Source organism: Doryrhamphus excisus, chromosome 18 (assembly GCF_030265055.1).
Source record: "Doryrhamphus excisus isolate RoL2022-K1 chromosome 18, RoL_Dexc_1.0, whole genome shotgun sequence".
Classification (NCBI taxonomy): Eukaryota; Metazoa; Chordata; class Actinopteri; order Syngnathiformes; family Syngnathidae; genus Doryrhamphus; species Doryrhamphus excisus.
This window is the reverse complement of record NC_080483.1, coordinates 528,269-548,122: the sequence shown is the minus strand read 5'-3', so window position 1 is coordinate 548,122 and position 19,854 is coordinate 528,269. Positions and strand designations below refer to the sequence as shown.

At 40.5% G+C, this 19,854-nt stretch overlaps 1 protein-coding gene across 5 annotated transcripts in view; it reads left to right on the top strand.

Moving 5' to 3' along the window:
- The window catches only part of col7a1 (collagen, type VII, alpha 1), a 109,268-nt gene extending 89,414 nt beyond the window's left edge, over positions 1-19,854 (top strand). For 3 of the 5 annotated variants that reach the window (XM_058055772.1, XM_058055771.1, XM_058055773.1), the window contains 24 exons: positions 252-323; positions 1,291-1,326; positions 1,399-1,458; positions 1,530-1,574; positions 2,851-2,886; positions 2,987-3,022; positions 3,300-3,356; positions 3,429-3,500; positions 5,032-5,103; positions 5,231-5,266; positions 5,383-5,463; positions 6,993-7,046; positions 7,108-7,161; positions 7,241-7,303; positions 9,070-9,132; positions 9,205-9,321; positions 9,801-9,878; positions 10,032-10,085; positions 11,649-11,697; positions 13,670-13,753; positions 14,033-14,158; positions 14,219-14,362; positions 15,919-16,101; positions 16,191-19,854. In XM_058055772.1, coding sequence (XP_057911755.1) covers positions 252-323; positions 1,291-1,326; positions 1,399-1,458; positions 1,530-1,574; positions 2,851-2,886; positions 2,987-3,022; positions 3,300-3,356; positions 3,429-3,500; positions 5,032-5,103; positions 5,231-5,266; positions 5,383-5,463; positions 6,993-7,046; positions 7,108-7,161; positions 7,241-7,303; positions 9,070-9,132; positions 9,205-9,321; positions 9,801-9,878; positions 10,032-10,085; positions 11,649-11,697; positions 13,670-13,753; positions 14,033-14,158; positions 14,219-14,362; positions 15,919-16,101; positions 16,191-16,219 — 1,701 coding nt within the window. In that variant the 3' untranslated portion in view covers positions 16,220-19,854. Of the gene's footprint in view, positions 1-251; positions 324-1,290; positions 1,327-1,398; positions 1,459-1,529; positions 1,575-2,850; positions 2,887-2,986; positions 3,023-3,299; positions 3,357-3,428; positions 3,501-5,031; positions 5,104-5,230; positions 5,267-5,382; positions 5,464-6,992; positions 7,047-7,107; positions 7,162-7,240; positions 7,304-9,069; positions 9,133-9,204; positions 9,322-9,800; positions 9,879-10,031; positions 10,086-11,648; positions 11,896-13,669; positions 13,754-14,032; positions 14,159-14,218; positions 14,363-15,918; positions 16,102-16,190 lie in introns of those variants that run through there. The other 2 variants (XR_009120095.1, XR_009120094.1) reach the window with 2 other exon arrangements.

Genomic DNA, 19,854 nt, shown 5'->3' with positions numbered 1-19,854 from the left:
GTGCAGAACGTTTCATCGGGCGGGAAAACTTAAAACATAAAGCATACAGAGTTAGCTGCCAATCAGCCAATCAGGACGCAGAAGGCAATGGGCAGCACCGACAGAAGTGAGCGAGACAGCCACCTCAGAACTACATACACCACTCAACTTCCCATAATGCATTGCTCTTAAAGGGCCAGGCTCGGCCTCTAACTGTGATCATGCGCTGATTTCTTTGCGATCACTTTGAACGAGCAAATTCTCATTTTCAGGGTCTCCAAGGATTCCTTGGCCGGGGGGGGAATCCTGGACCTCCAGGTCCTTCTGGACCTCCTGGGCAGGCTGTGAGTTTGGATCCTGTTGGAAATGCTTTGTGATACAGTAAACCTGGGATATATCGGATTCAATTGTTCCCACTGGTTTTGTCCGATATAAGCGAAATCCGTTATATGCGTATACCGGAAAATGTCCGTTTTACGCATATATGGGATTTATATCCGGTATATGCGTAAATGGGATTTTATCCGTTATAAAAAGGCACTTCCTTGACTATGTTTCCGATGTACCTGGACGCGCAGGCAACGCTGCAAACGCTGCAAATGACGTCGTATAGCGGCCTGTCACCATTCGGATTCGAATCGGAGCGCCACGATGCGGCCATCCGATATATGCCAGGGAAATTTCATGGAAATGCATTGGAACGGGACTGGAGATTTTGTCCGAAATAGGCGAAATCCGTTATAAAAAATCCGATATATGCAATGAATTTTTATTGGAAATGCATTACAGAAAAATCGCTTCTTTTTTATCTGTCCGTTGGGAGCGAATTTCCGATATATCCGAGTCCGATATATCCGAGGTTTACTGTATTATCTCGCAATTTGGACTTTTTATCTGATGATTATGACTTATCATAATAATGAGCTCATAACTTTGACTTTTTTTTCATTATTATTACTTTTTATGTTGTGATTTTTACTTTATTTTTATTCAGTTTTTATCTCATAATTAGGACTTTCTATCTCGTGATTATGGCTTTCCTATCCCATAGTTATAACTTTTTATCTTTAGGACCTAGTGTTAACATTTCTCAAAAACAAAAACGGAACGGGACTGGAGATTTTGTCCGAAATAGGCGAAATCCGTTATAAAAAATCCGATATATGCAATGAATTTTTATTGGAAATGCATTACAGAAAAATCGCTTCTTTTTTATCTGTCCGTTGTGAGCGAATTTCCGATATATCCGAGTCCGATATATCCGAGGTTTACTGTATTTAGTTGAATAAAATCTTTAAATGTCTTTTCTAGGGTCCTCCCGGCACGGACGGCGTGAAAGGAGACAAGGTACGTATTTTGGTATGACGGTACGTGTCCCTTGGCGTTTTCTGAGCAAATGTACCTGATTTATTTGACCAGGGCGAGAATGGACTCGGGATGACGGGACCAAGAGGAGAGCGGGGAGAACCAGGAGCCAGGGTAAGCCCCGGGCTGTGAACCCGTAGCCACCTCACATCGATACACTCGCTGATTTGTGGCTCACGTTTTAGGGCGAGGAGGGGCGGCCTGGTTTGGATGGGGAGAGGGGGCTAACGGTGAGTATCGGTTTCCATTTGTCTTTTGGGCGAGAGGCGGGGTACACCCTGGACTGGTGGCCAGCCAATCCCAGGGCACATATAGACAAACAACCATTCACACTCACATTCATACCTATGGACAATTTGGAGTGGCTAATTAACCTAGCATGTTTTTGGAATGTGGGAAGGAAACCGGAATACCCGGAGAAAACACAAGGAGAACATGTAAACTCCACACAGAGATGGCCGAGGGTGGAATCGAACCCTGGTCACCTAGCTGTGAGGTCTGCGCGCTAACCACTCGTCCACTATGCAGCCTATAGCATTCATTCATTCATTCATTCATTTTCTACCGCTTTTCCTCACGAGGGTCATGGGGGTGCTGGAGCCTATCCCAGCTGTCTTCGGGCGAGAGGCGGGGTACACACTGGACTGGTGGCCAGCCAATCCCAGGGCACATATAGACAAACAACCATTCACACTCACATTCATACCTATGGACAATTTGGAGTGGCTAATTAACCTAGCATGTTTTTGGAATGTGGGGAGGAAACCGGAATACCCGGAGAAAACACAAGGAGAACATGCAAAGGGTGGAATTGAACCCTGGTCTCCTAGCTGTGAGGTCTGCGCGCTAACCACTCGTCCACTATGCAGCCTATAGCATAATATAACATAATAACGTAGAACAATTTGTTTTAATAACGACTTGATTCAGGAGTCATGGTTGCCGATACGATTCCCGGACAATATTGGTTCACTTATCCCACATCCGGCCCGCGGAACTGTTTGGAAAATAGTACTGATTTGTCCCGCCTCACTGTCCTTGTCAATCAAAGTGCTTAGAGTGATCTGCGTAAGTAAGCCCTACTCCGTTAAAAAAAAATATTTAAAAAAAATATAATTCTGTATAATAAATAAATAATAATAATAATACATAATAATATAAAATAATAAATAATATATGAAATATAAAAATATATATTTGATATGGTACAAAATTCACAACAGGCTGTCGATTCACATCAAAAGTCTTGTTAGCTGGTTAGCTTGCTACATACGTAGCTGCTGTCTTGGGTCCCTGTAGCATAAGCGCTGAAATGCATGGTAAACAAAGAATAATCGTAGTGTAAAGGTGACTGTAGGGCTGTTATGTCATGCCTATAGGGCTCTAATAATGTTTAAACACGTATGAGAGGCTCTGCTTCTTCCCGCTCCTTTTGGGACACGTTGAAAGACGCTAGATGTTTTCCCATGTTGTGTATAATTGTGTGTTTGTTTCTCCATCCTTCAGGGTCCAGCGGGGCTGCGTGGGGCTCGGGGAGACAAGGTGAATACCAATCGCGGTCCTTTCCTCGTTCGCTCATCTCATCCCACTCCTACTGACGTTCGGCGGATGAAATGTTTTGCTCTTTTCTTGTTGTTTTCAGGGCGATGCGGGCCTGCAAGGAGACAAAGGAGAGAAGGTGCGTGCATGTTAATATCCAATAAGCTCCACCGCAGCCCGCTCTCCTGCGGTGATTTATACGCATAATGCCAAACAAATAGACACTTAAAAAAAGAGAGAGCGCAGATATGAGAAAGGAAGACAGACCTTGACAGCCGAGGCCGCCGGAGGAGATTTACACCGCCGGGGGGAGAGTCTATGAAGCAGGACTGGAACTGCAGCAATGGAGTCCACAATTCATATCATAGTCATATCTTGCTTTAGCTTGACACCAACGGCCATATTGTCTCTCGCAGGGCGACACCATGCTGGTGGGGGGGCCTCCTGGGGAAAAGGGCAACACCGGAGAACAAGTCGGTGAACGGAACAATATGTCACATGTTTATTCTTGTCCAAAGTAACCCTGCGCCATCCTTTTCTTTTAGGGTGACAGGGGGCCCAAAGGTGGGCAAGGAGAAAAGGGAGCAAAAGGTCAAGAGGGTCCACCAGGAGAGCAGGTACCATCGTTTATCCAACATTTATCCATACATTTATCTTGGCGTCAACCGAGCTTTTTTTTTTTTTTTTTTTTCAAACCAACGCCAATATGGTTTCATTTAGTATGTTGAATTATTTTTCATTAATATTTATCTGGAGGGAAGAAGGACTTGAACAAATTTGTCCTAATGAAATATCTCGACTATCAGGAGAACCAGAGTATAGAGGGGAGGGAGACACCGGCTGTGGCCCAGAAAGGTGCACTATATTCGGGCACATGCTCCGAGCACCCGGTGTGACACCATGGAGGTCTCTGGAAAAAAAGTAGCGCTTGATTTGTTCACATTCACAGTACGGGTAATCTCTCCTCATTGGAGCATGATTTTAAATTGGTTGCTATTGGTTTGTTGCGACGCACCAGTTGGGAATCACAGCAGTTCATCTCACGTCGCACAAATACCCGTTCGTTTCAATACTTGAACGAATCAGGTGTGGTTATGATTCTTTTCATCTGAAACATTATCTAGCAAAAGATTAAACTCCTGTCTTTAGTCAGAAAATGTTATGCCTACTTCTTTCTGTTTTCTGTTCTTTAATAATCAGCAGTAGAACATGGGTAAGTTTCAGGAAAATATCAGTTCCTAACTAAAAAAAAAAAGGGAGACATACATATATTTTTTTATTTAAATTTTTTTATTTTATTACAAGCTTCAATTGTACAAAATAATAACAATATAAGCAGCATTACAGGAACATAAAAGTGCAATTCTGCAGAACAATATCAACATAAATAAAAATAAAAAATAAATAAGAAAGAAAGGAATGTGCGAGGGATATTGCTTGAAAATAAGAACAACAAAATAAAAATAGAAAACATGTCACTTAAGGGAGAACTTTCACTTTGACACAAATATGGTTATATATATATATATATATAATATATGTAATATATGGAATATATACATATATTTTTTTATTTTATTTTATTACAAGCTTCAATTGTACAAAATAATAACAATATAAGCAGCATTACAGGAACATAAAAGTGCAATTCTGCAGAACAATATCAACATAAATAAAAATAAAAAAACAAAGAAAGGAATGTCCGAGGGATATTCCTTGAAAATAAGAACAACAAAATAAAAATAGAAAACATGTCACTTAAGGGAGAACTTTCACTTTGACACAAATATGGTTTGCTTTTATGACAGCTCATATATGGAAATACCTATACCAACTATTTATGTACAAATACAAAAACTCCATGTACTATTTACAATGTGTATGGGCGTGTGCATGCCCTGAAACATCCCTACAGTATGTAACCTTCTGCACGTATGTGTGATTTTTCCGTTCACATGATCCCTATCGAGTTTTTCTCAAGTGTACGTCTGCCACCTTGTTTTAAAGTTCCTCTGAAGTCAAATACATCAGTGGAGAGTTGCATCATCACCCTTTTTTTTTTTGCCCCAACCGTGTTTACATTCTCTGGGCCCCCAAACATCGTTAATGTCACCTGACCTGTGTCTACCGCTGTGTATTGGTCATCAGGGTGTGAGGGGAGAACCTGGAGAACGAGGATCTACTGGCTTCCCAGGTGCCCGTGGTCCTGGTGGGCAGAAGGCAAGCAGCGCTGTGCATGGATGATGATCATCTGATGATGTGTATCTGTATTGGAACTAATAGCAAAGCCAGATGACTAGTTGGTACAGATACTGTTCTAATGACTGGAATTGGGCCTCCTCTGCAGGGAGAAGAAGGTCTGGCCGGGATGCCTGGTGAAACGGTCCGTTTCCTCACATCCCTCACATTGACATATATACATATTTCTCATTCTTCACTGTCTGTTTGGCCGAGCAGGACAGCGAGTGATGACTTCTTTGTCTTCCTGTCTTCTCCCAGGGTTTGCCAGGAAAGGACGGGCTGCCTGGTCGCAAGGGGGACAAAGGAGAGACGGGCATTGTCGGAACCAGAGGAATTAAGGTGCTTCAAACGGAGAACAGGGCGGCACGGTGGTCTAGGGGTTAGCGCGCAGACCTCACAGCTAGGAGACCAGGGTTCAATCCCACCCTCGGGCATCTCTGTGTGGAGTTTGCATGTTCTCCCCGTCATCATGCGTGGGTTTTCTCCGGGTACTCCGGTTTCCTCCCACATTCCAAAAACATGCTAGGTTAATTAGCCACTCCAAATTGTCCATAGGTATGAATGTGAGTGTGAATGGTTGTTTGTCTATATGTGCCCTGTGATTGGCTGGCGACCAGTCCAGGGTGTACCCCGCCTTACGCCCGAAGACAGCTGGGATAGGCTCCAGCACCCCCCGCGACCCTCGTGAGGAAAAGCGGTAGAAAATGAATGAATGAATGAAACGCGATGACGGCATGGTGGCACGAAATTGATAGGACTGTAGAATACAGATTGGATGGAAACGTCCAAAAACGTTTACATTTGACGCCGATAAGACTGATTTGGTATCAACTTTTTAAATCTAGTTTAATTTGTAAAGTGTAGTTTGTGCACACCTGGAAGTAAGAGGAAGTGGAACAAATTAGGATTACCTAAGTGTACCTGTTGATTTGTCCTAATCAATTATCATGCACATCACTGCTATCTGGAATAACAGTACTATATCATAGTATAGAAGGGAGGGAGCCACCTGGCATGGCCCAGCAAGGTGCACTGTATTCGGGCACACGCCCCGAGGAAGTCAATGTGACACCACAGAGGTGGTTTATTGGTCAGAAAATAAGTACTTCACATGTAGAAGTGATTTCAAATGTTTAATTACTTAAATGGTATTTTGTCACAAGATTAATTTTTAAGAACAGTACCATGAAAACATGGATACATTCCAAAAACATGTTAGCTTCACTGGTGACTGATGTATGAATGTGGGTGGGAAGGGGGTGTTTGTCGATATGTGCCCTGTGATTGGCTGGCCCCTTGTGTTGACCCTTGTGGTCCATAGAATGGATGGATGGATGGATGGATGGATGGATGGATGATTTTCTACATGAATGGACAACAAACCATACTTCACATATGAATGATAAATTAATAATAAATCATCAAAATGAATTGATCATTGAATAAATAAATAAAATTGGTTAAATAGAAATAATTTTAGATTTTAAATTAAATTCATTACTTGAAATAATATATGAGTAGTAATAAATAGAAATATTCTATAATAATATATATTTTGGGAAAAATAATATGTACCCACACACACTTAGCTCACTTTTATTTCTAACTGCCGTCAAACAGCCATCATCATGGACCATTTTCATGTCCATTTGCTGCGCTGGTGTGGCGCACCCTGCATATGAGTGGAAGTGCATCAGTCTGGGTGGAAGGTCCACGGGTGGAAGGTCCACGGGTGGAAGGTGAAAGCATGGATGGCCTGCGGATGGACTCTTTGTCACACCTCTGGGGTGCAAATGTTGATCCCTTTTGTTGCTCACGCGCCTCCCCGTGTGCGCCTCTCTCAGTGATGAACTCGTGTGCGTTTCCAGGGCGACCGCGGACCCAAGGGGCTTTGTGGAGGCGATGGACCCAAAGGAGAGAAGGTTAGAAGAAGAAAAGACGAGAGTAAAAGTAAGTTTCTGAAACGTATGTTCTTCTAATCAGGGAGATGGCGGCTTTCATGGGCGGGCAGGCCTACCTGGGAAGAAAGGTGAACAGGTGAGGCAAAGAGAAAGGCAGCTGTCATTGTGCGACTTTGTGCGACTGGTTGTCACCCAAAATGTGTTCATGTGTTCAGGGGGACGTCGGCCCTCCAGGAGCCCCTGGCATCCCAGGAAAAGAAGGTCTCATTGGCCCCAAGGTGCGTACTGTGACCCCCACAAAGGGAACATTGATCACTAATTCCATGCAGTGTATGGCCTGAACAATGCTAACATACAAATATTAGCATAGTAGCATTTATACTTATTTCATTTTCATAGGTAGACACTATTATGCTAGGTGTCAGCATGCTAACAAGCGCATACTAGCATTTGTGCAATCCAAAACAGACACTTAGTGCTATCATGCTAGGTGTCAGCATGCTAACAAGCGCATACTAGCATTTGTGCAATCTAAAGCAGACACTTAATGCTATCATGTTAGGTGTTAGCATGCTAACAAGCACGTACTAGCATTTGTGCAATCTAAAGCAGACTCTTAGTGCTATCATGCTAGATGTCAGCATGCTAACAAGCGCATACTAGCATTTGTGCAATCCAAAGCAGACACTTGGTGCTATCATGCTAGGTGTTAGCATGCTAACAAGCGCATACTAGCATTTGTGCAATCTAAAGCAGACACTTAATGCTATCATGCTAAGTGTTAGCATGCTAACAAGCGCATACTAGCATTTGTGCAATCTAAAGCAGACACTTAGTGCTATCATGCTAGGTGTCAGCATGCTAACAAGAGCGTACTAGCATTTGTGCAATCTAAAGCAGACACTTAGTGCTATCATGCTAGGTGTCAGCATGCTAACAAGCGCATACCAGCATTTGTGCAATCTAAAGCAGACACTTAGTGCTATCATGCTAGGTGTCAGCATGCTAACAAGCTCATACTAGCATTTGTGCAATCTAAAGCAGACACTTAGTGCTATCATGCTAGGTGTCAGCATGCTAACAAGCGCATACTAGCATTTGTGCAATCTAAAGCAGACACTTAATGCTATCATGCTAGGTGTCAGCATGCTAACAAGCGCATACTAGCATTTGTGCAATCTACAGCAGACACTTAATGCTATCATGCTAGGTGTCAGCATGCTAACAAGCGCATACTAGCATTTGTGCAATCTAAAGCAGACACTTAATGCTATCATGCTAGGTGTCAGCATGCTAACAAGCGCATACTAGCATTTGTGCAATCTAAAGCAGACACTTAGTGCTATCATGCTAGATGTTAGCATGCTAACAAGCGCATACTAGCATTTGTGCAATCTAAAGCAGACACTTAGTGCTATCATGCTAGGTGTCAGCATGCTAACAAGCGCACACTAGCATTTGTGCAATCTAAAGCAGACACTTAGTGCTATCATGCTAGGTGTCAGCATGCTAACAAGAGCATACTAGCATTTGTGCAATCTAAAGCAGACACTTAGTGCTATCATGCTAGGTGTCAGCATGCTAACAAGAGCATACTAGCATTTGTGCAATCTAAAGCAGACACTTTGTGCTATCATGCTACGTGTTAGCATGCTAATGTTAGCATGTTATGTTAAGATTTATTAGATGATTCATTTTAGCATTTTCAGAGGTAGGCACATGTACAAACACAAAGCGCTGTTATGCTAGGTCTTGGCATGTTATCTTTAGCATGTTAGCATTGTTTACTTCATTCAAACCCTTCCATTGTATGTTGTATGAAATAAACATAGTACTGATATTTCTGGTGTAACTTACTGCGCTCTCAGAGTTCTTTCCAACTTTGATTACTTTGTTATACAGTACACGGTACACAGTACATGTAAGCTGTACACAGTACAAGCTGTACACAGACTATTTTCCCTGTATCAGGGTGTCGTTCCTTCAGTGTGTAATAAAATATTTGCATAAAGTGATAAATATTGAATGTGATGGGTCCTTGCAGGGGGACCGTGGTTTTGATGGTGTTGAGGGCCCCAAAGGAGCTCATGGAGAGAAAGGCGAAAGGGTGAGTCGTGTCTTAATCTACCGACAGCATGTACGTAATTAACCTGCCTTGGTGTGCCTGTGAACCATGCAGGGTCCACCTGGTGTCCCCGGCCCTCCTGGTCCCAGAGGAGTGGACGGGGTGCCTGGACTCACAGGCCCTCAGGGACCAGGTGGTGCTAAAGGCCCCGAAGGACTCCAAGGACAGAAGGTGATGAGTTGTTGTTTTTTTTTTTTTTTTTTTTGGAGAAAAAAACTAGCAAGTAGATAAATGACAGGAAGTCGGGAGTCGCTGCAGGTATTTTGGGAATCGTAACACAAAGTTGCGTTCCTTGACTGAGCTGTGATTGACAGCTTGATGGTCCCTGACTTTGACCCGCTCGTCTCCTCCATCATCACGCTCATAAATAAAAAAAGCTCCTGACAGGAGAGCGATGATTGCACTTTCAAAGCGGGATCCCTTTTTAAACGCACGCTCTTAAAGGACGACATTGAAGTTCACATCGTAATCGGATTTACAAGAAGCTCTCCACAAACGGTGACACGGACTTTGACTATTTATTCAGGCGCTAGTGCGGGGTGCAGGTATGAACTCCCTGATGTATTCTAATTGTCGTCTATGCTTAGCATGCTAACAGCATCGCTTGTGGATATTGAGTCATCATCATTCCGGCCTTTTGTTTGTATCAGGGAGAGAGAGGGCCCATTGGTCCCGCCATGGTGGGCCCACGTGGTATTCCCGGGATCCCAGGGGAGCGTGGAGAAACGGTTAGTGTTTTGCTTCTCATTTGAATCCAGAAGAAGCTAAGAAATGATGTGGGCTACAAAATACTTTCTTTCGGAGACGTGTGAAATGGACGACTTTCTGCGTCCAAGATCAGCAGGCATCTCTGCGGGTTGTAATACCTGTCCGTGTTGCAGGGGGACATGGGCCCAGATGGAGCCAAAGGAGAGAGAGGGGAGCCGGGCATGACGGTCAGTGCTCGATGCCACGACGTGGACATAAAAGTCACAAGAAGATTCCACGGCCTTGGTGGTCTTATCACTGATTTAAAAAACGCTTTTTAGCATTATTAGATAACTCTGGACAATAAAATAACACCCCTATAGTCACCTTTATAGTCATATGACCCAATATAGTAGACATAATATGAGAAAATAGCACATATAAGTCACAGGAAATCTTTTGAAAACACTTTTTGACAACTTTAGAGAGCTATGTACATGAAATAACACCCCTATAGTCACCTTTATATTTCTATGACCCAATATAGTAGACATAATATGAGAAAGTAGCACATATAAGTCATAGAAAACCTGTTTATCACCTTTTGAAATACACTTTTTAACATTATTAGAGAACTCTGGACAATAACATAACACCCCTATAGTCACCTTTATAGTCATATGACCCGATATAGTAGACATAATATGAGAAAATAGCACATATAAGTCACAGGAAATCTTTGGAAAACACTTTTTGACAACTTTAGAGAGCTATGTACATGAAATAACACCCCTATAGTCACCTTTATATTTCTATGACCCAATATAGTAGACATAATATGAGAAAGTAGCACATATAAGTCATAGAAAACCTGTTTATCACCTTTTGAAATACACTTTTTAACATTATTAGAGAACTCTGGACAATAACATAACACCCCTATAGTCACCTTTATAGTCATATGCCCCAATATAGTAGACATAATATGAGAAAATAGCACATATAAGTCACAGGAAATCTTTGGAAAACACTTTTTGACAACTTTAGAGAGCTATGTACATGAAATAACACCCCTATAGTCACCTTCATATTTCTATGATCCAATATAGTAGACATAATATGAGAAAGTAGCACATATAAGTCATAGAAAACCTGTTTATCACCTTTTGAAATACACTTTTTAACATTATTAGAGAACTCTGGACAATAACATAACACCCCTATAGTCACCTTTATAGTCATATGACCCAATATAGTAGACATAATATGAGAAAATAGCACATATAAGTCACAGGAAATCTTTGGAAAACACTTTTTGACAACTTTAGAGAGCTATGTACATGAAATAACACCCCTATAGTCACCTTTATATTTCTATGACCCAATATAGTAGACATAATATGAGAAAGTAGCACATATAAGTCATAGAAAACCTGTTTATCACCTTTTGAAATACACTTTTTAACATTATTAGAGAACTCTGGACAATAACATAACACCCCTATAGTCACCTTTATAGTCATATGACCCAATATAGTAGACATAATATGAGAAAATAGCACATATAAGTCACAGGAAATCTTTGGAAAACACTTTTTGACATTATTAGAGAGCTATGTACATGAAATAACACCCCTATAGTCACCTTTATATTTCTATGACCCAATATAGTAGACATAATATGAGAGGGGAGCCGGGCATGACGGTCAGTGCTCGATGCCACGACGCGGACATAAAAGTCACAAGAAGATTCCACGGCCTTGGTGGTCTCATCACTGATTGTGTTCCGCTCCTTCCTCTTTGGATTTCAGGAGGATGAGGTCAGAGAGTATGTTCGCTCGGAGATGAGTCAGCACTGTGGTGAGTCTTTGTTGCAGCCGGCATTGCTAATTCATAAGCACGCCGTCCTCGAGCTGAACTTTAGATAAGACGGGCGGCCGTGAGTCACCGTCATGAGAAGTTTTAACTCCAGCAATGTCACCGCTCTTTCAACTGACCTTTCTCTTTTGTCCTCTCCTTCCCCGTCCACGCCGTCCGTCTGATGCGCAGCGTGCGGAGGTGAGTGAGCGGCACGGGTGGGAAGGGTGGACAGACGGGCTGCGATTTAGCATGAGTCATATACCGCCGCATATGCTGCCTTCACAGCAGACGGGCCTGGTGGCGTGTATTTGCATCTCAACCCGGTCCACGTGCAGACCCAAACGTCATTCACAAGGACCTTTCCTTGTGAAATCATTGGAGATAACATCGTGCTTTTACGTTTTCTCATGCGGTCCGGGAAGATGCTGCATCTGTCTTACAGCCTCGACGACCCTTTTCCATAAAACCATGTCCCTCGTGTATGGCGGTTATTTGCTTCTAGACCAGAAGTAGGCTTTCTTATTCATAAATGATAGATTTCTGTCAGCCATTGGCTGGCCACCAGTCCAGGGTGGACCCCGCCCCTCGCCCAAGGACGGCTGGGATAGGCTCCAGCATACTTGTAACGCTAGCGAGGATAAGCAGCATAGAAAATGGATTCATGGAAGATTTTTGTAGTTAAAGCATAGATAATCAAATTAAAATTTTATTAAATTATTAAAATATAAGAGAACTCTGGACATAAAATAACACCCCTATCATCACATTCATATTCCTATGACCCAATATAGTAGACATAATATATAGTAGCACATAATATAAGTCATAGAAAACCTGTTTACCACCTTTGAAATACGCTTTTTTAAGATTATCAGAGAGCTCTGGACAATAAATTAACACCCCTATAGTCAGCTTTATATTCCCATGACCCAATATAGTAGACATAATATGAGAAAGTAGCACATATAAGTCATAGAAAACCTTTTTATCACCTTTGAAAACCGCTTTTTAACATTATTAGAGAACTCTGGCAATAAATTAACACCCCTATAGTCACCTTTATTGTCGTAAGACCCAATATAGTAGACATAATATGAGAAAATAGCACATATAAGTCACAGGAAATCTTTGGAAAACACTTTTTGACAACTTTAGAGAGCTATGTACATGAAATAACACCCCTATAGTCACCTTTATATTTCTATGATCCAATATAGTAGACATAATATGAGAAAGTAGCACATATAAGTCATAGAAAACCTTTTTATCACCTTTTGAAATACACTTTTTAACATTATTAGAGAACTCTGGACAATAAAATAACACCCCTATAGTCACCTTTAATGTCATATGACCCAATATAGTAGACATAATATGAGAAAATAGCACATATAAGTCACAGGAAATCTTTGGAAAACACTTTTTGACATTATTAGAGAGCTGTGTACATGAAATAACACCCCTATAGTCACCTTTATATTTCTATGCCCCAATATAGTAGACATAGTATGAGAAAGTAGCACATATAAGTCATAGAAAACCTGTTTATCACCTTTTGAAATACACTTTTTAACATTATTAGAGAACTCTGGACAATAACATAACACCCCTATAGTCACCTTTATAGTCATATGACCCAATATAGTAGACATAGTATGAGAAAGTAGCACATATAAGTCATAGAAAACCTTTTTATCACCTTTTGAAATACACTTTTTAACATTATTAGAGAACTCTGGACATGAAATAACACCCCTATAGTCATAACAAATCAATCAATCAAAGTGGATGTTTGTGTTGTACAATGATAGCTTCCACGTTGTTGATGATCCTTGTGGCAAAGGTGGAGTGATGTTCCTGGTGTCTTTGGGTTTCTAAACTAGCTTCTCGTCTGTTCTTTGCATCCTCCCTTCCTTCCTTCCTTCGTTCCTTCCTTCCTTGCACCCCTCTGTGTATCCTGCGGCTCTCTCAGCTTCGGCTCCTGTCAGTGGCTTCCAGCCTGTGGCCGGGGCTCGACCCGCGCCCGAGCAACGCGCGGCCCGGAAGGCTGAGAAGGGTGAGTGTTTCCGTGTGTCCGTGTGGCGCTCTGCTTGGCGGCCTCCACGTCCGTGTGGGTGCCTGCCCTGCCCTCCCTCCATCAGGCAGGCTTCTGATGGACGGGATCATTGGTGGTTTTCTTGGAAGAAAACAGAAGACTCCCTTTGGGAAGTCTCCTCCCGCCCTAATCAATACCAGCTTTTAGGGAAGACTTGGAGGCCCCTAGCTCCTAGCTCCCTAGCTCCTAGTTCCCTAGCTCCACCTTTGGATGCGTAACACGTCCCCGCTGCTCTCTCAGGTCGTGAGCTGCGCGTGGTGATGAACACCAACGACCCCGACTACGAGCACATCTACTCCATCGAGGCCTACGACGACCCCTCGGATGAGCTGCTGTACTCCCCCCCCCCGAACAACCACACGGACGGTACCTCGTTATCCTCGTCCTTCTCACAGCGCGCCCGTGCTCACTTTCGTGCGTCCGCAGGTGAGCCAGACGGCCGGCGTTCAAAGTCGGTAAAAGTGGAAGCCGGCAACTCACCGAAGGCGGCCAAAGTCACAGCGATCAAGTCCGCCAAGCCCAAACCGCTTCGGACCAAGAGGCGGGCCCACGGGGGGGCCCACTTGGAAGGTAGCGAGTATATATATATATATATAAAGGAAATATATATAAACCTGTTTATCACCTTAGAAATACACTTTTTTAAGATTATTAGAGAGCTCTGGACAATAAATTAACACCCCTATAGTCACCTTTATATTCCCATGACCCAATATAGTAGACATAATATAAGCTAAATAGCACATATAAGTCACAGGAAACCTTTGAAAAACACTTTTTGACATTATTAGAGAGCTATGTACATGAAATAACACCCCTATAGTCACCTTTATATTTCTATGACCCAATATAGTAGACATACTATGTGAAAGTAACACATATAAGTCATAGAAAACCTGTTTATCACCTTTTGAAAAACACTTTTTAACATTATCAGAGAGCTCTGGACATGAAATAACACCCCTATAGTCACCTTTATATTTCTATGACCCAATATAGTAGACATAATATTAGAAAGTAGCACATATAAGTCACATGGAACCCTTGAAAAACACTTTTCACCATTATCAGAGAGCTCTGGACATGAAATAACACCCCTATAGTCACCTTTATATTCCCTTGACCCAATATAGTAGACATAATATAAGATAAATAGCACATATAAGTCACATGAAACCTTTGAAAAACACTTTTTTAAGATTATTAGAGAGCTCTGGACAATAAAATAACACCCCTATAGTCACCCTTATATTCCCATGACCCAATATAGTCGACATAATATGAAAAAATAGCACATATAAGTCACAGGAAATCTTTGGAAAACACTTTTTGACGACATTAGAGAGCTATGTACATGAAATAACACCCCTATGGTCACCTTTATAACGTAATATATAGTAGCACATACTATAAGTCATGGAAAACCTGTTTATCACCTTTGAAATACACTTTTTTAAGATTATTAGAGAACTCTGGACAATAACATAACACCCCTATAGTCACCTTTATATTCCCATGACCCAATATAGTAGACATAATATGGGAAAGTAGCACATATAAGTAATAGAAAACCTTTTTATCATCTTCGAAAAACACTTTTTACCATTATCAGAGACCTCTGGACATGAAATAACACCCCTATAGTCACCTTTATATTCCCATGACCCAATATAGTAGACATAATATAAGATAAATAGCACATATAAGTCACATGAAACCCTTGAAAAACACTTTTTGACATTATTAGAGAGCTATGTACATGAAATAACACCCCTATAGTCACCTTTATATTTCTATGACCCAATATAGTAGACATAATATGAGAAAGTAGCACATATAAGTCATAGAAAAACCTGTTTATCACTTTTTAAAAGTTTATTAGAGAGCTCTGGACAATAAATTAACACCCCTATAGTCACCTTTATATTCCCATGACCCAATATAGTACGGTAGGCACATAACTAGGATGTGAACTCTGACCCCTAATATCACAAATGGATGTGGATGTCCCACTACTTTTGTCCAGAAATAGTAATCATTTCCTCTTGTTTCTAACCGTGCTCCCTTTCCTCCCCCTTTTCTCCTCCTCCTTCTCCTCCTCCTCTTGATGTGAACGTGCACGGCAGCTCCAGCCGAGCTGTGCCAGCTGCCCCTGGAGGAGGGCGCCTGTGCACGCTACACCCTACGCTGGTACTTTAACAGCCACGTTGAGGCGTGCAGGCCTTTCATCTACAGCGGCTGTGGAGGAAACGCCAACCGCTTCCTCCACTTGGAGGAGTGTGAAGAGGTGTGCCTTGACAAGGCTGAAGGTACACAACACACACACACACACACACACACACATTTGAAAGTACACACTGTGCAGACTGAATGTTTTGCAATGCAAACTGTTCTCCAGGGTCTCCGTCCACCCAGGCAACCCGGTGATGGCGACCAAGCGCTCCCCTGTGCAGGAACATCAGCCTTTTTATAGCTTTTCTATCTTTTTTTTGTGTTCAATATTTGTTGTTTTTTATTTATTATGACTTCCCCACCCAACCGCACTTGATATACTTGCTTTAGGATTCGAACTCCTGCACTAAATACTGTAAATGGTGCTCAACAGTGCATGGAAAGAGGGAAGTCTGGGGATGAAAATATCAGGTCAGGACCGATCAAACCATTTGTCATCCATGTTTCCTCCTCCTAAAGCGGGGGGTGTCCAAATTGCGGCATGCGGCTAATTGTTTGAGATGCAAAAGACAGATGTTAGTTTTTTACAATTTCACAGGAATCACGTCAAAATATGAAGAGGAAAAAAGTGGGGATGTTTTTAGGAAAGATCAGCTTCTTTTCTTCAAGTAACGATAGCATGACAAACAAAACAACATAATCAAGGGGGGGCGCAAAGTTAGAATATTGTGTGAAGATATTTTAGGAAGATTATTTCATAAGAAAGTTGACATATTTGGGGGAGGGGAAACAGCAGAAAAAAACTATTAGGATAACAATTTATTCTAACAAGAAAAAATCGCAAAATGTGAGAATTAAACAATGAAAAATTACTTTTTAGTCTTTTCGAGTTTAAATAAATGGGTTATTAATGTTGTAATATTATGAGAAAAAAGTTGAAATGTTTGTAAAATTAGTTTGGAGAAAAAGACTGAATATTGGAAAAATAAAGTCAAAATATTATATGAATAAAGTCATAATCATGAGAAGAACATTTACTTCAAATTGTTGGATTTATCTTTTTAAAAAGCAGCAAAAAATGTTTTAAATAGCTTTAATTCTACCAGAATAAATTATAAATATATTTTTAGTTCAATAAAAATAAAAAAAAATGACAAAAAATACTATATTTAGACTTTAAATTTGAAAGAAAATCAATGTTTTATGAGAAACAACACAAATACTTGATAAAAAGTTGAAATGTTTGTAAAATTGGGTTGGAGAAAAAGTCATAATATTAGAAAAATAAAGTCCAAATATTATATGAATAAAGTCATAATCATGAGAAGAAAATTTACTTGAAATAGTTGGATTTTTTTTGTTTTAAAAAGCAGCAAAAATGTTTTAAATAGCTTTAATTCTATCAGAATACATTTGGAATATATTTTTATTCCAGTAAAAATAAAAAATGACAAAAAATAGTCTATTTAGACTTTAAATGTTAAAGAAATAAATGTTTTATGAGAAACAACACAAAGAATTGAAAAAAAAAGTTGAAATGTTTGTAAAATTGGGTTGGAAAAAAGTCATAATATTAGAAGAATAAAGTCAAAATATTATATGAATAAAGTCATAATCATGAGAAGAAAATTTACTTGAATTTTTTTTTGTTTTAAAAAGCAGCAAAAATGTTTTAAATAGCTTTAATTTTATCAGAATAAATTAGAAATATATTTTTATTCCAGTAAAAATAAAAAATGACCAAAAATAGTCTATTTAGACTTTAAATGTTAAAGAAAATAAATGTTTTATGAGAAACAACACAAAGAATTGAAAAAAAGTTGAAATGTTTGTAAAATTAGGTTGGAGAAAAGTCAGAAAATTGGAAAAATTAAGTAAAAATACAACGAGCTGAGGTTCCCTTTTTTTCTTGAATTATTTCCAACTTCTCAACATGTCTTCAGCAAATATCATAAAATCATAATTTCAGCATGTGGCCCTCGATGGAAAACCTTTGAACAACACCCCCCACCCCTTACACGCGTCTCAACTTGATCCACTGGTGTCTTGCTGGAAGAACAAACACAAAAGTCCAATTTTCCTTGCCCCTAATTAGCATCCATGCGGAGGAGTTGAAGATTGTAAATACCAGGAATGCCGTAAAAGACCCCCCCACTGGTTTTTATCATGGAGGCTTTTGTCATCTATGAACAATCGGGCAGTATTCATCTTTATTTTGTATACAGTAGGGAACATTATAGGGAGTATTTTCTTCCTAAGTTTGACCCCCTTACAAAGACATGAAGAGTACAACATTGGTATTGTTTATTGTCTCCGAAAAAAGAGAACCACAATAGAAATATTATCTGGTGAGATGAAAACGGGACAAGAACAAACTAAATAGATGAATGATTCACAGCGTCAATCACGTCAATCATCAGCCCTTTTGTCAGTCGTACCGTCTCTTTGCCTCGGTGGGTGGAGGCGGGGCCACTAGCATACACACAAAGAGTGCATAATTGAATGAGTAGATTGCAATATACTGTCATATATTTTTCATTGTGCTTTTCTTAAAAGGAAAGTCCCCCCCCCCAGCATTGTTTCTAAATATTTTGATCATAAATGTGCCGGGGTGTACAATCAATATGAGGAAATTATGACGTCATACCGATAAGTCCCATAACATTACAAAACAGCTATAAACACATATAAGTCACAGGAAATCTTTGGAAAACACTTTTTGACGACATTAGAGAGCTATGTACATGAAATAACACCCCTATAGTCACCTTTATATTTCTATGATCCAATATAGTAGACATAATATGAGAAAATAGCACATATACGTCATAGAAAACCTGTTTAGCACCTTTGAAATACACTTTTTTAACATTATTAGAGAACTCTGGACATGAAATAACACCCCTATAGTCACCTTTATATTTCTATGACCCAATATAGTAGACATAATATGAGAAAGTAGCACATATAAGTCATAGAAAACCTTTTTATCACCTTCGAAAAACGCTTTTTACCATTATCAGAGAGCTCTGGGCATGAAATAACACCCCTATAGTCACCTTTATATTCCCATGACCCAACATAGTAGACATAATATAACATAATATAATAAAAACAGCTCCGATAAAAAACGCCCCAAGGTTACCGGTACTGTGCGGATGAGCGAATCAAGCGCCCCTGAGATGACATGGGAAGACATTTCACATGCTAATTCTACTGAATGATCCACGATGAAGGAGAAAAAAAAAACAACAGACCTCCGTGGCGGCACACCGGCTGCTCGGAGCGTGTGCCCGAATACAGTGCACCTTGCTGGGCCACAGTAGCTGGCTCCTCCCCCTCTATACTCTGGTTCTCCTGGTAGTGATGTCATGATATTTGATTAGGACAAATCAGCAGCTACACATCATAATTAGTTATGCAGATAAAAAAAAGCAGATATAAAAGAATTTTAAAAAATGTTATCGGTACGATATCGGTCTCGAGAAGTCGTAAGAAATAATTATGTTGCATATTACATATCTTTGTGAAGGGGTCAACTAACAACATGAACTAGTACGTATTTCCCCCACTGTGTATGATATTTATGATATTGCTGCTATTTGGAGGAGGCGGGGCTTCTGCACGTGGATGCATGTTTACGTGTCTTACCTGTTTTTGTACTGTACTGTGTACTGTATGTGTTTGGTGCAGTTTTCCAAATGTATTTTTACTTTCTTAGCATTTCCAATAAAGTGAATGTAGTCACTTGGGAGTGTGGGCAGGTTCACGTCAGAAGACAATCCAGTGATAGCATCAAATGAGTCTGATGTGTGTGTGTGTGAATGTTCATCTTGCATCTGAGCGCGTGTTTGAGACCAATCAGTCTGTTCCACTTCCATCAGCATATT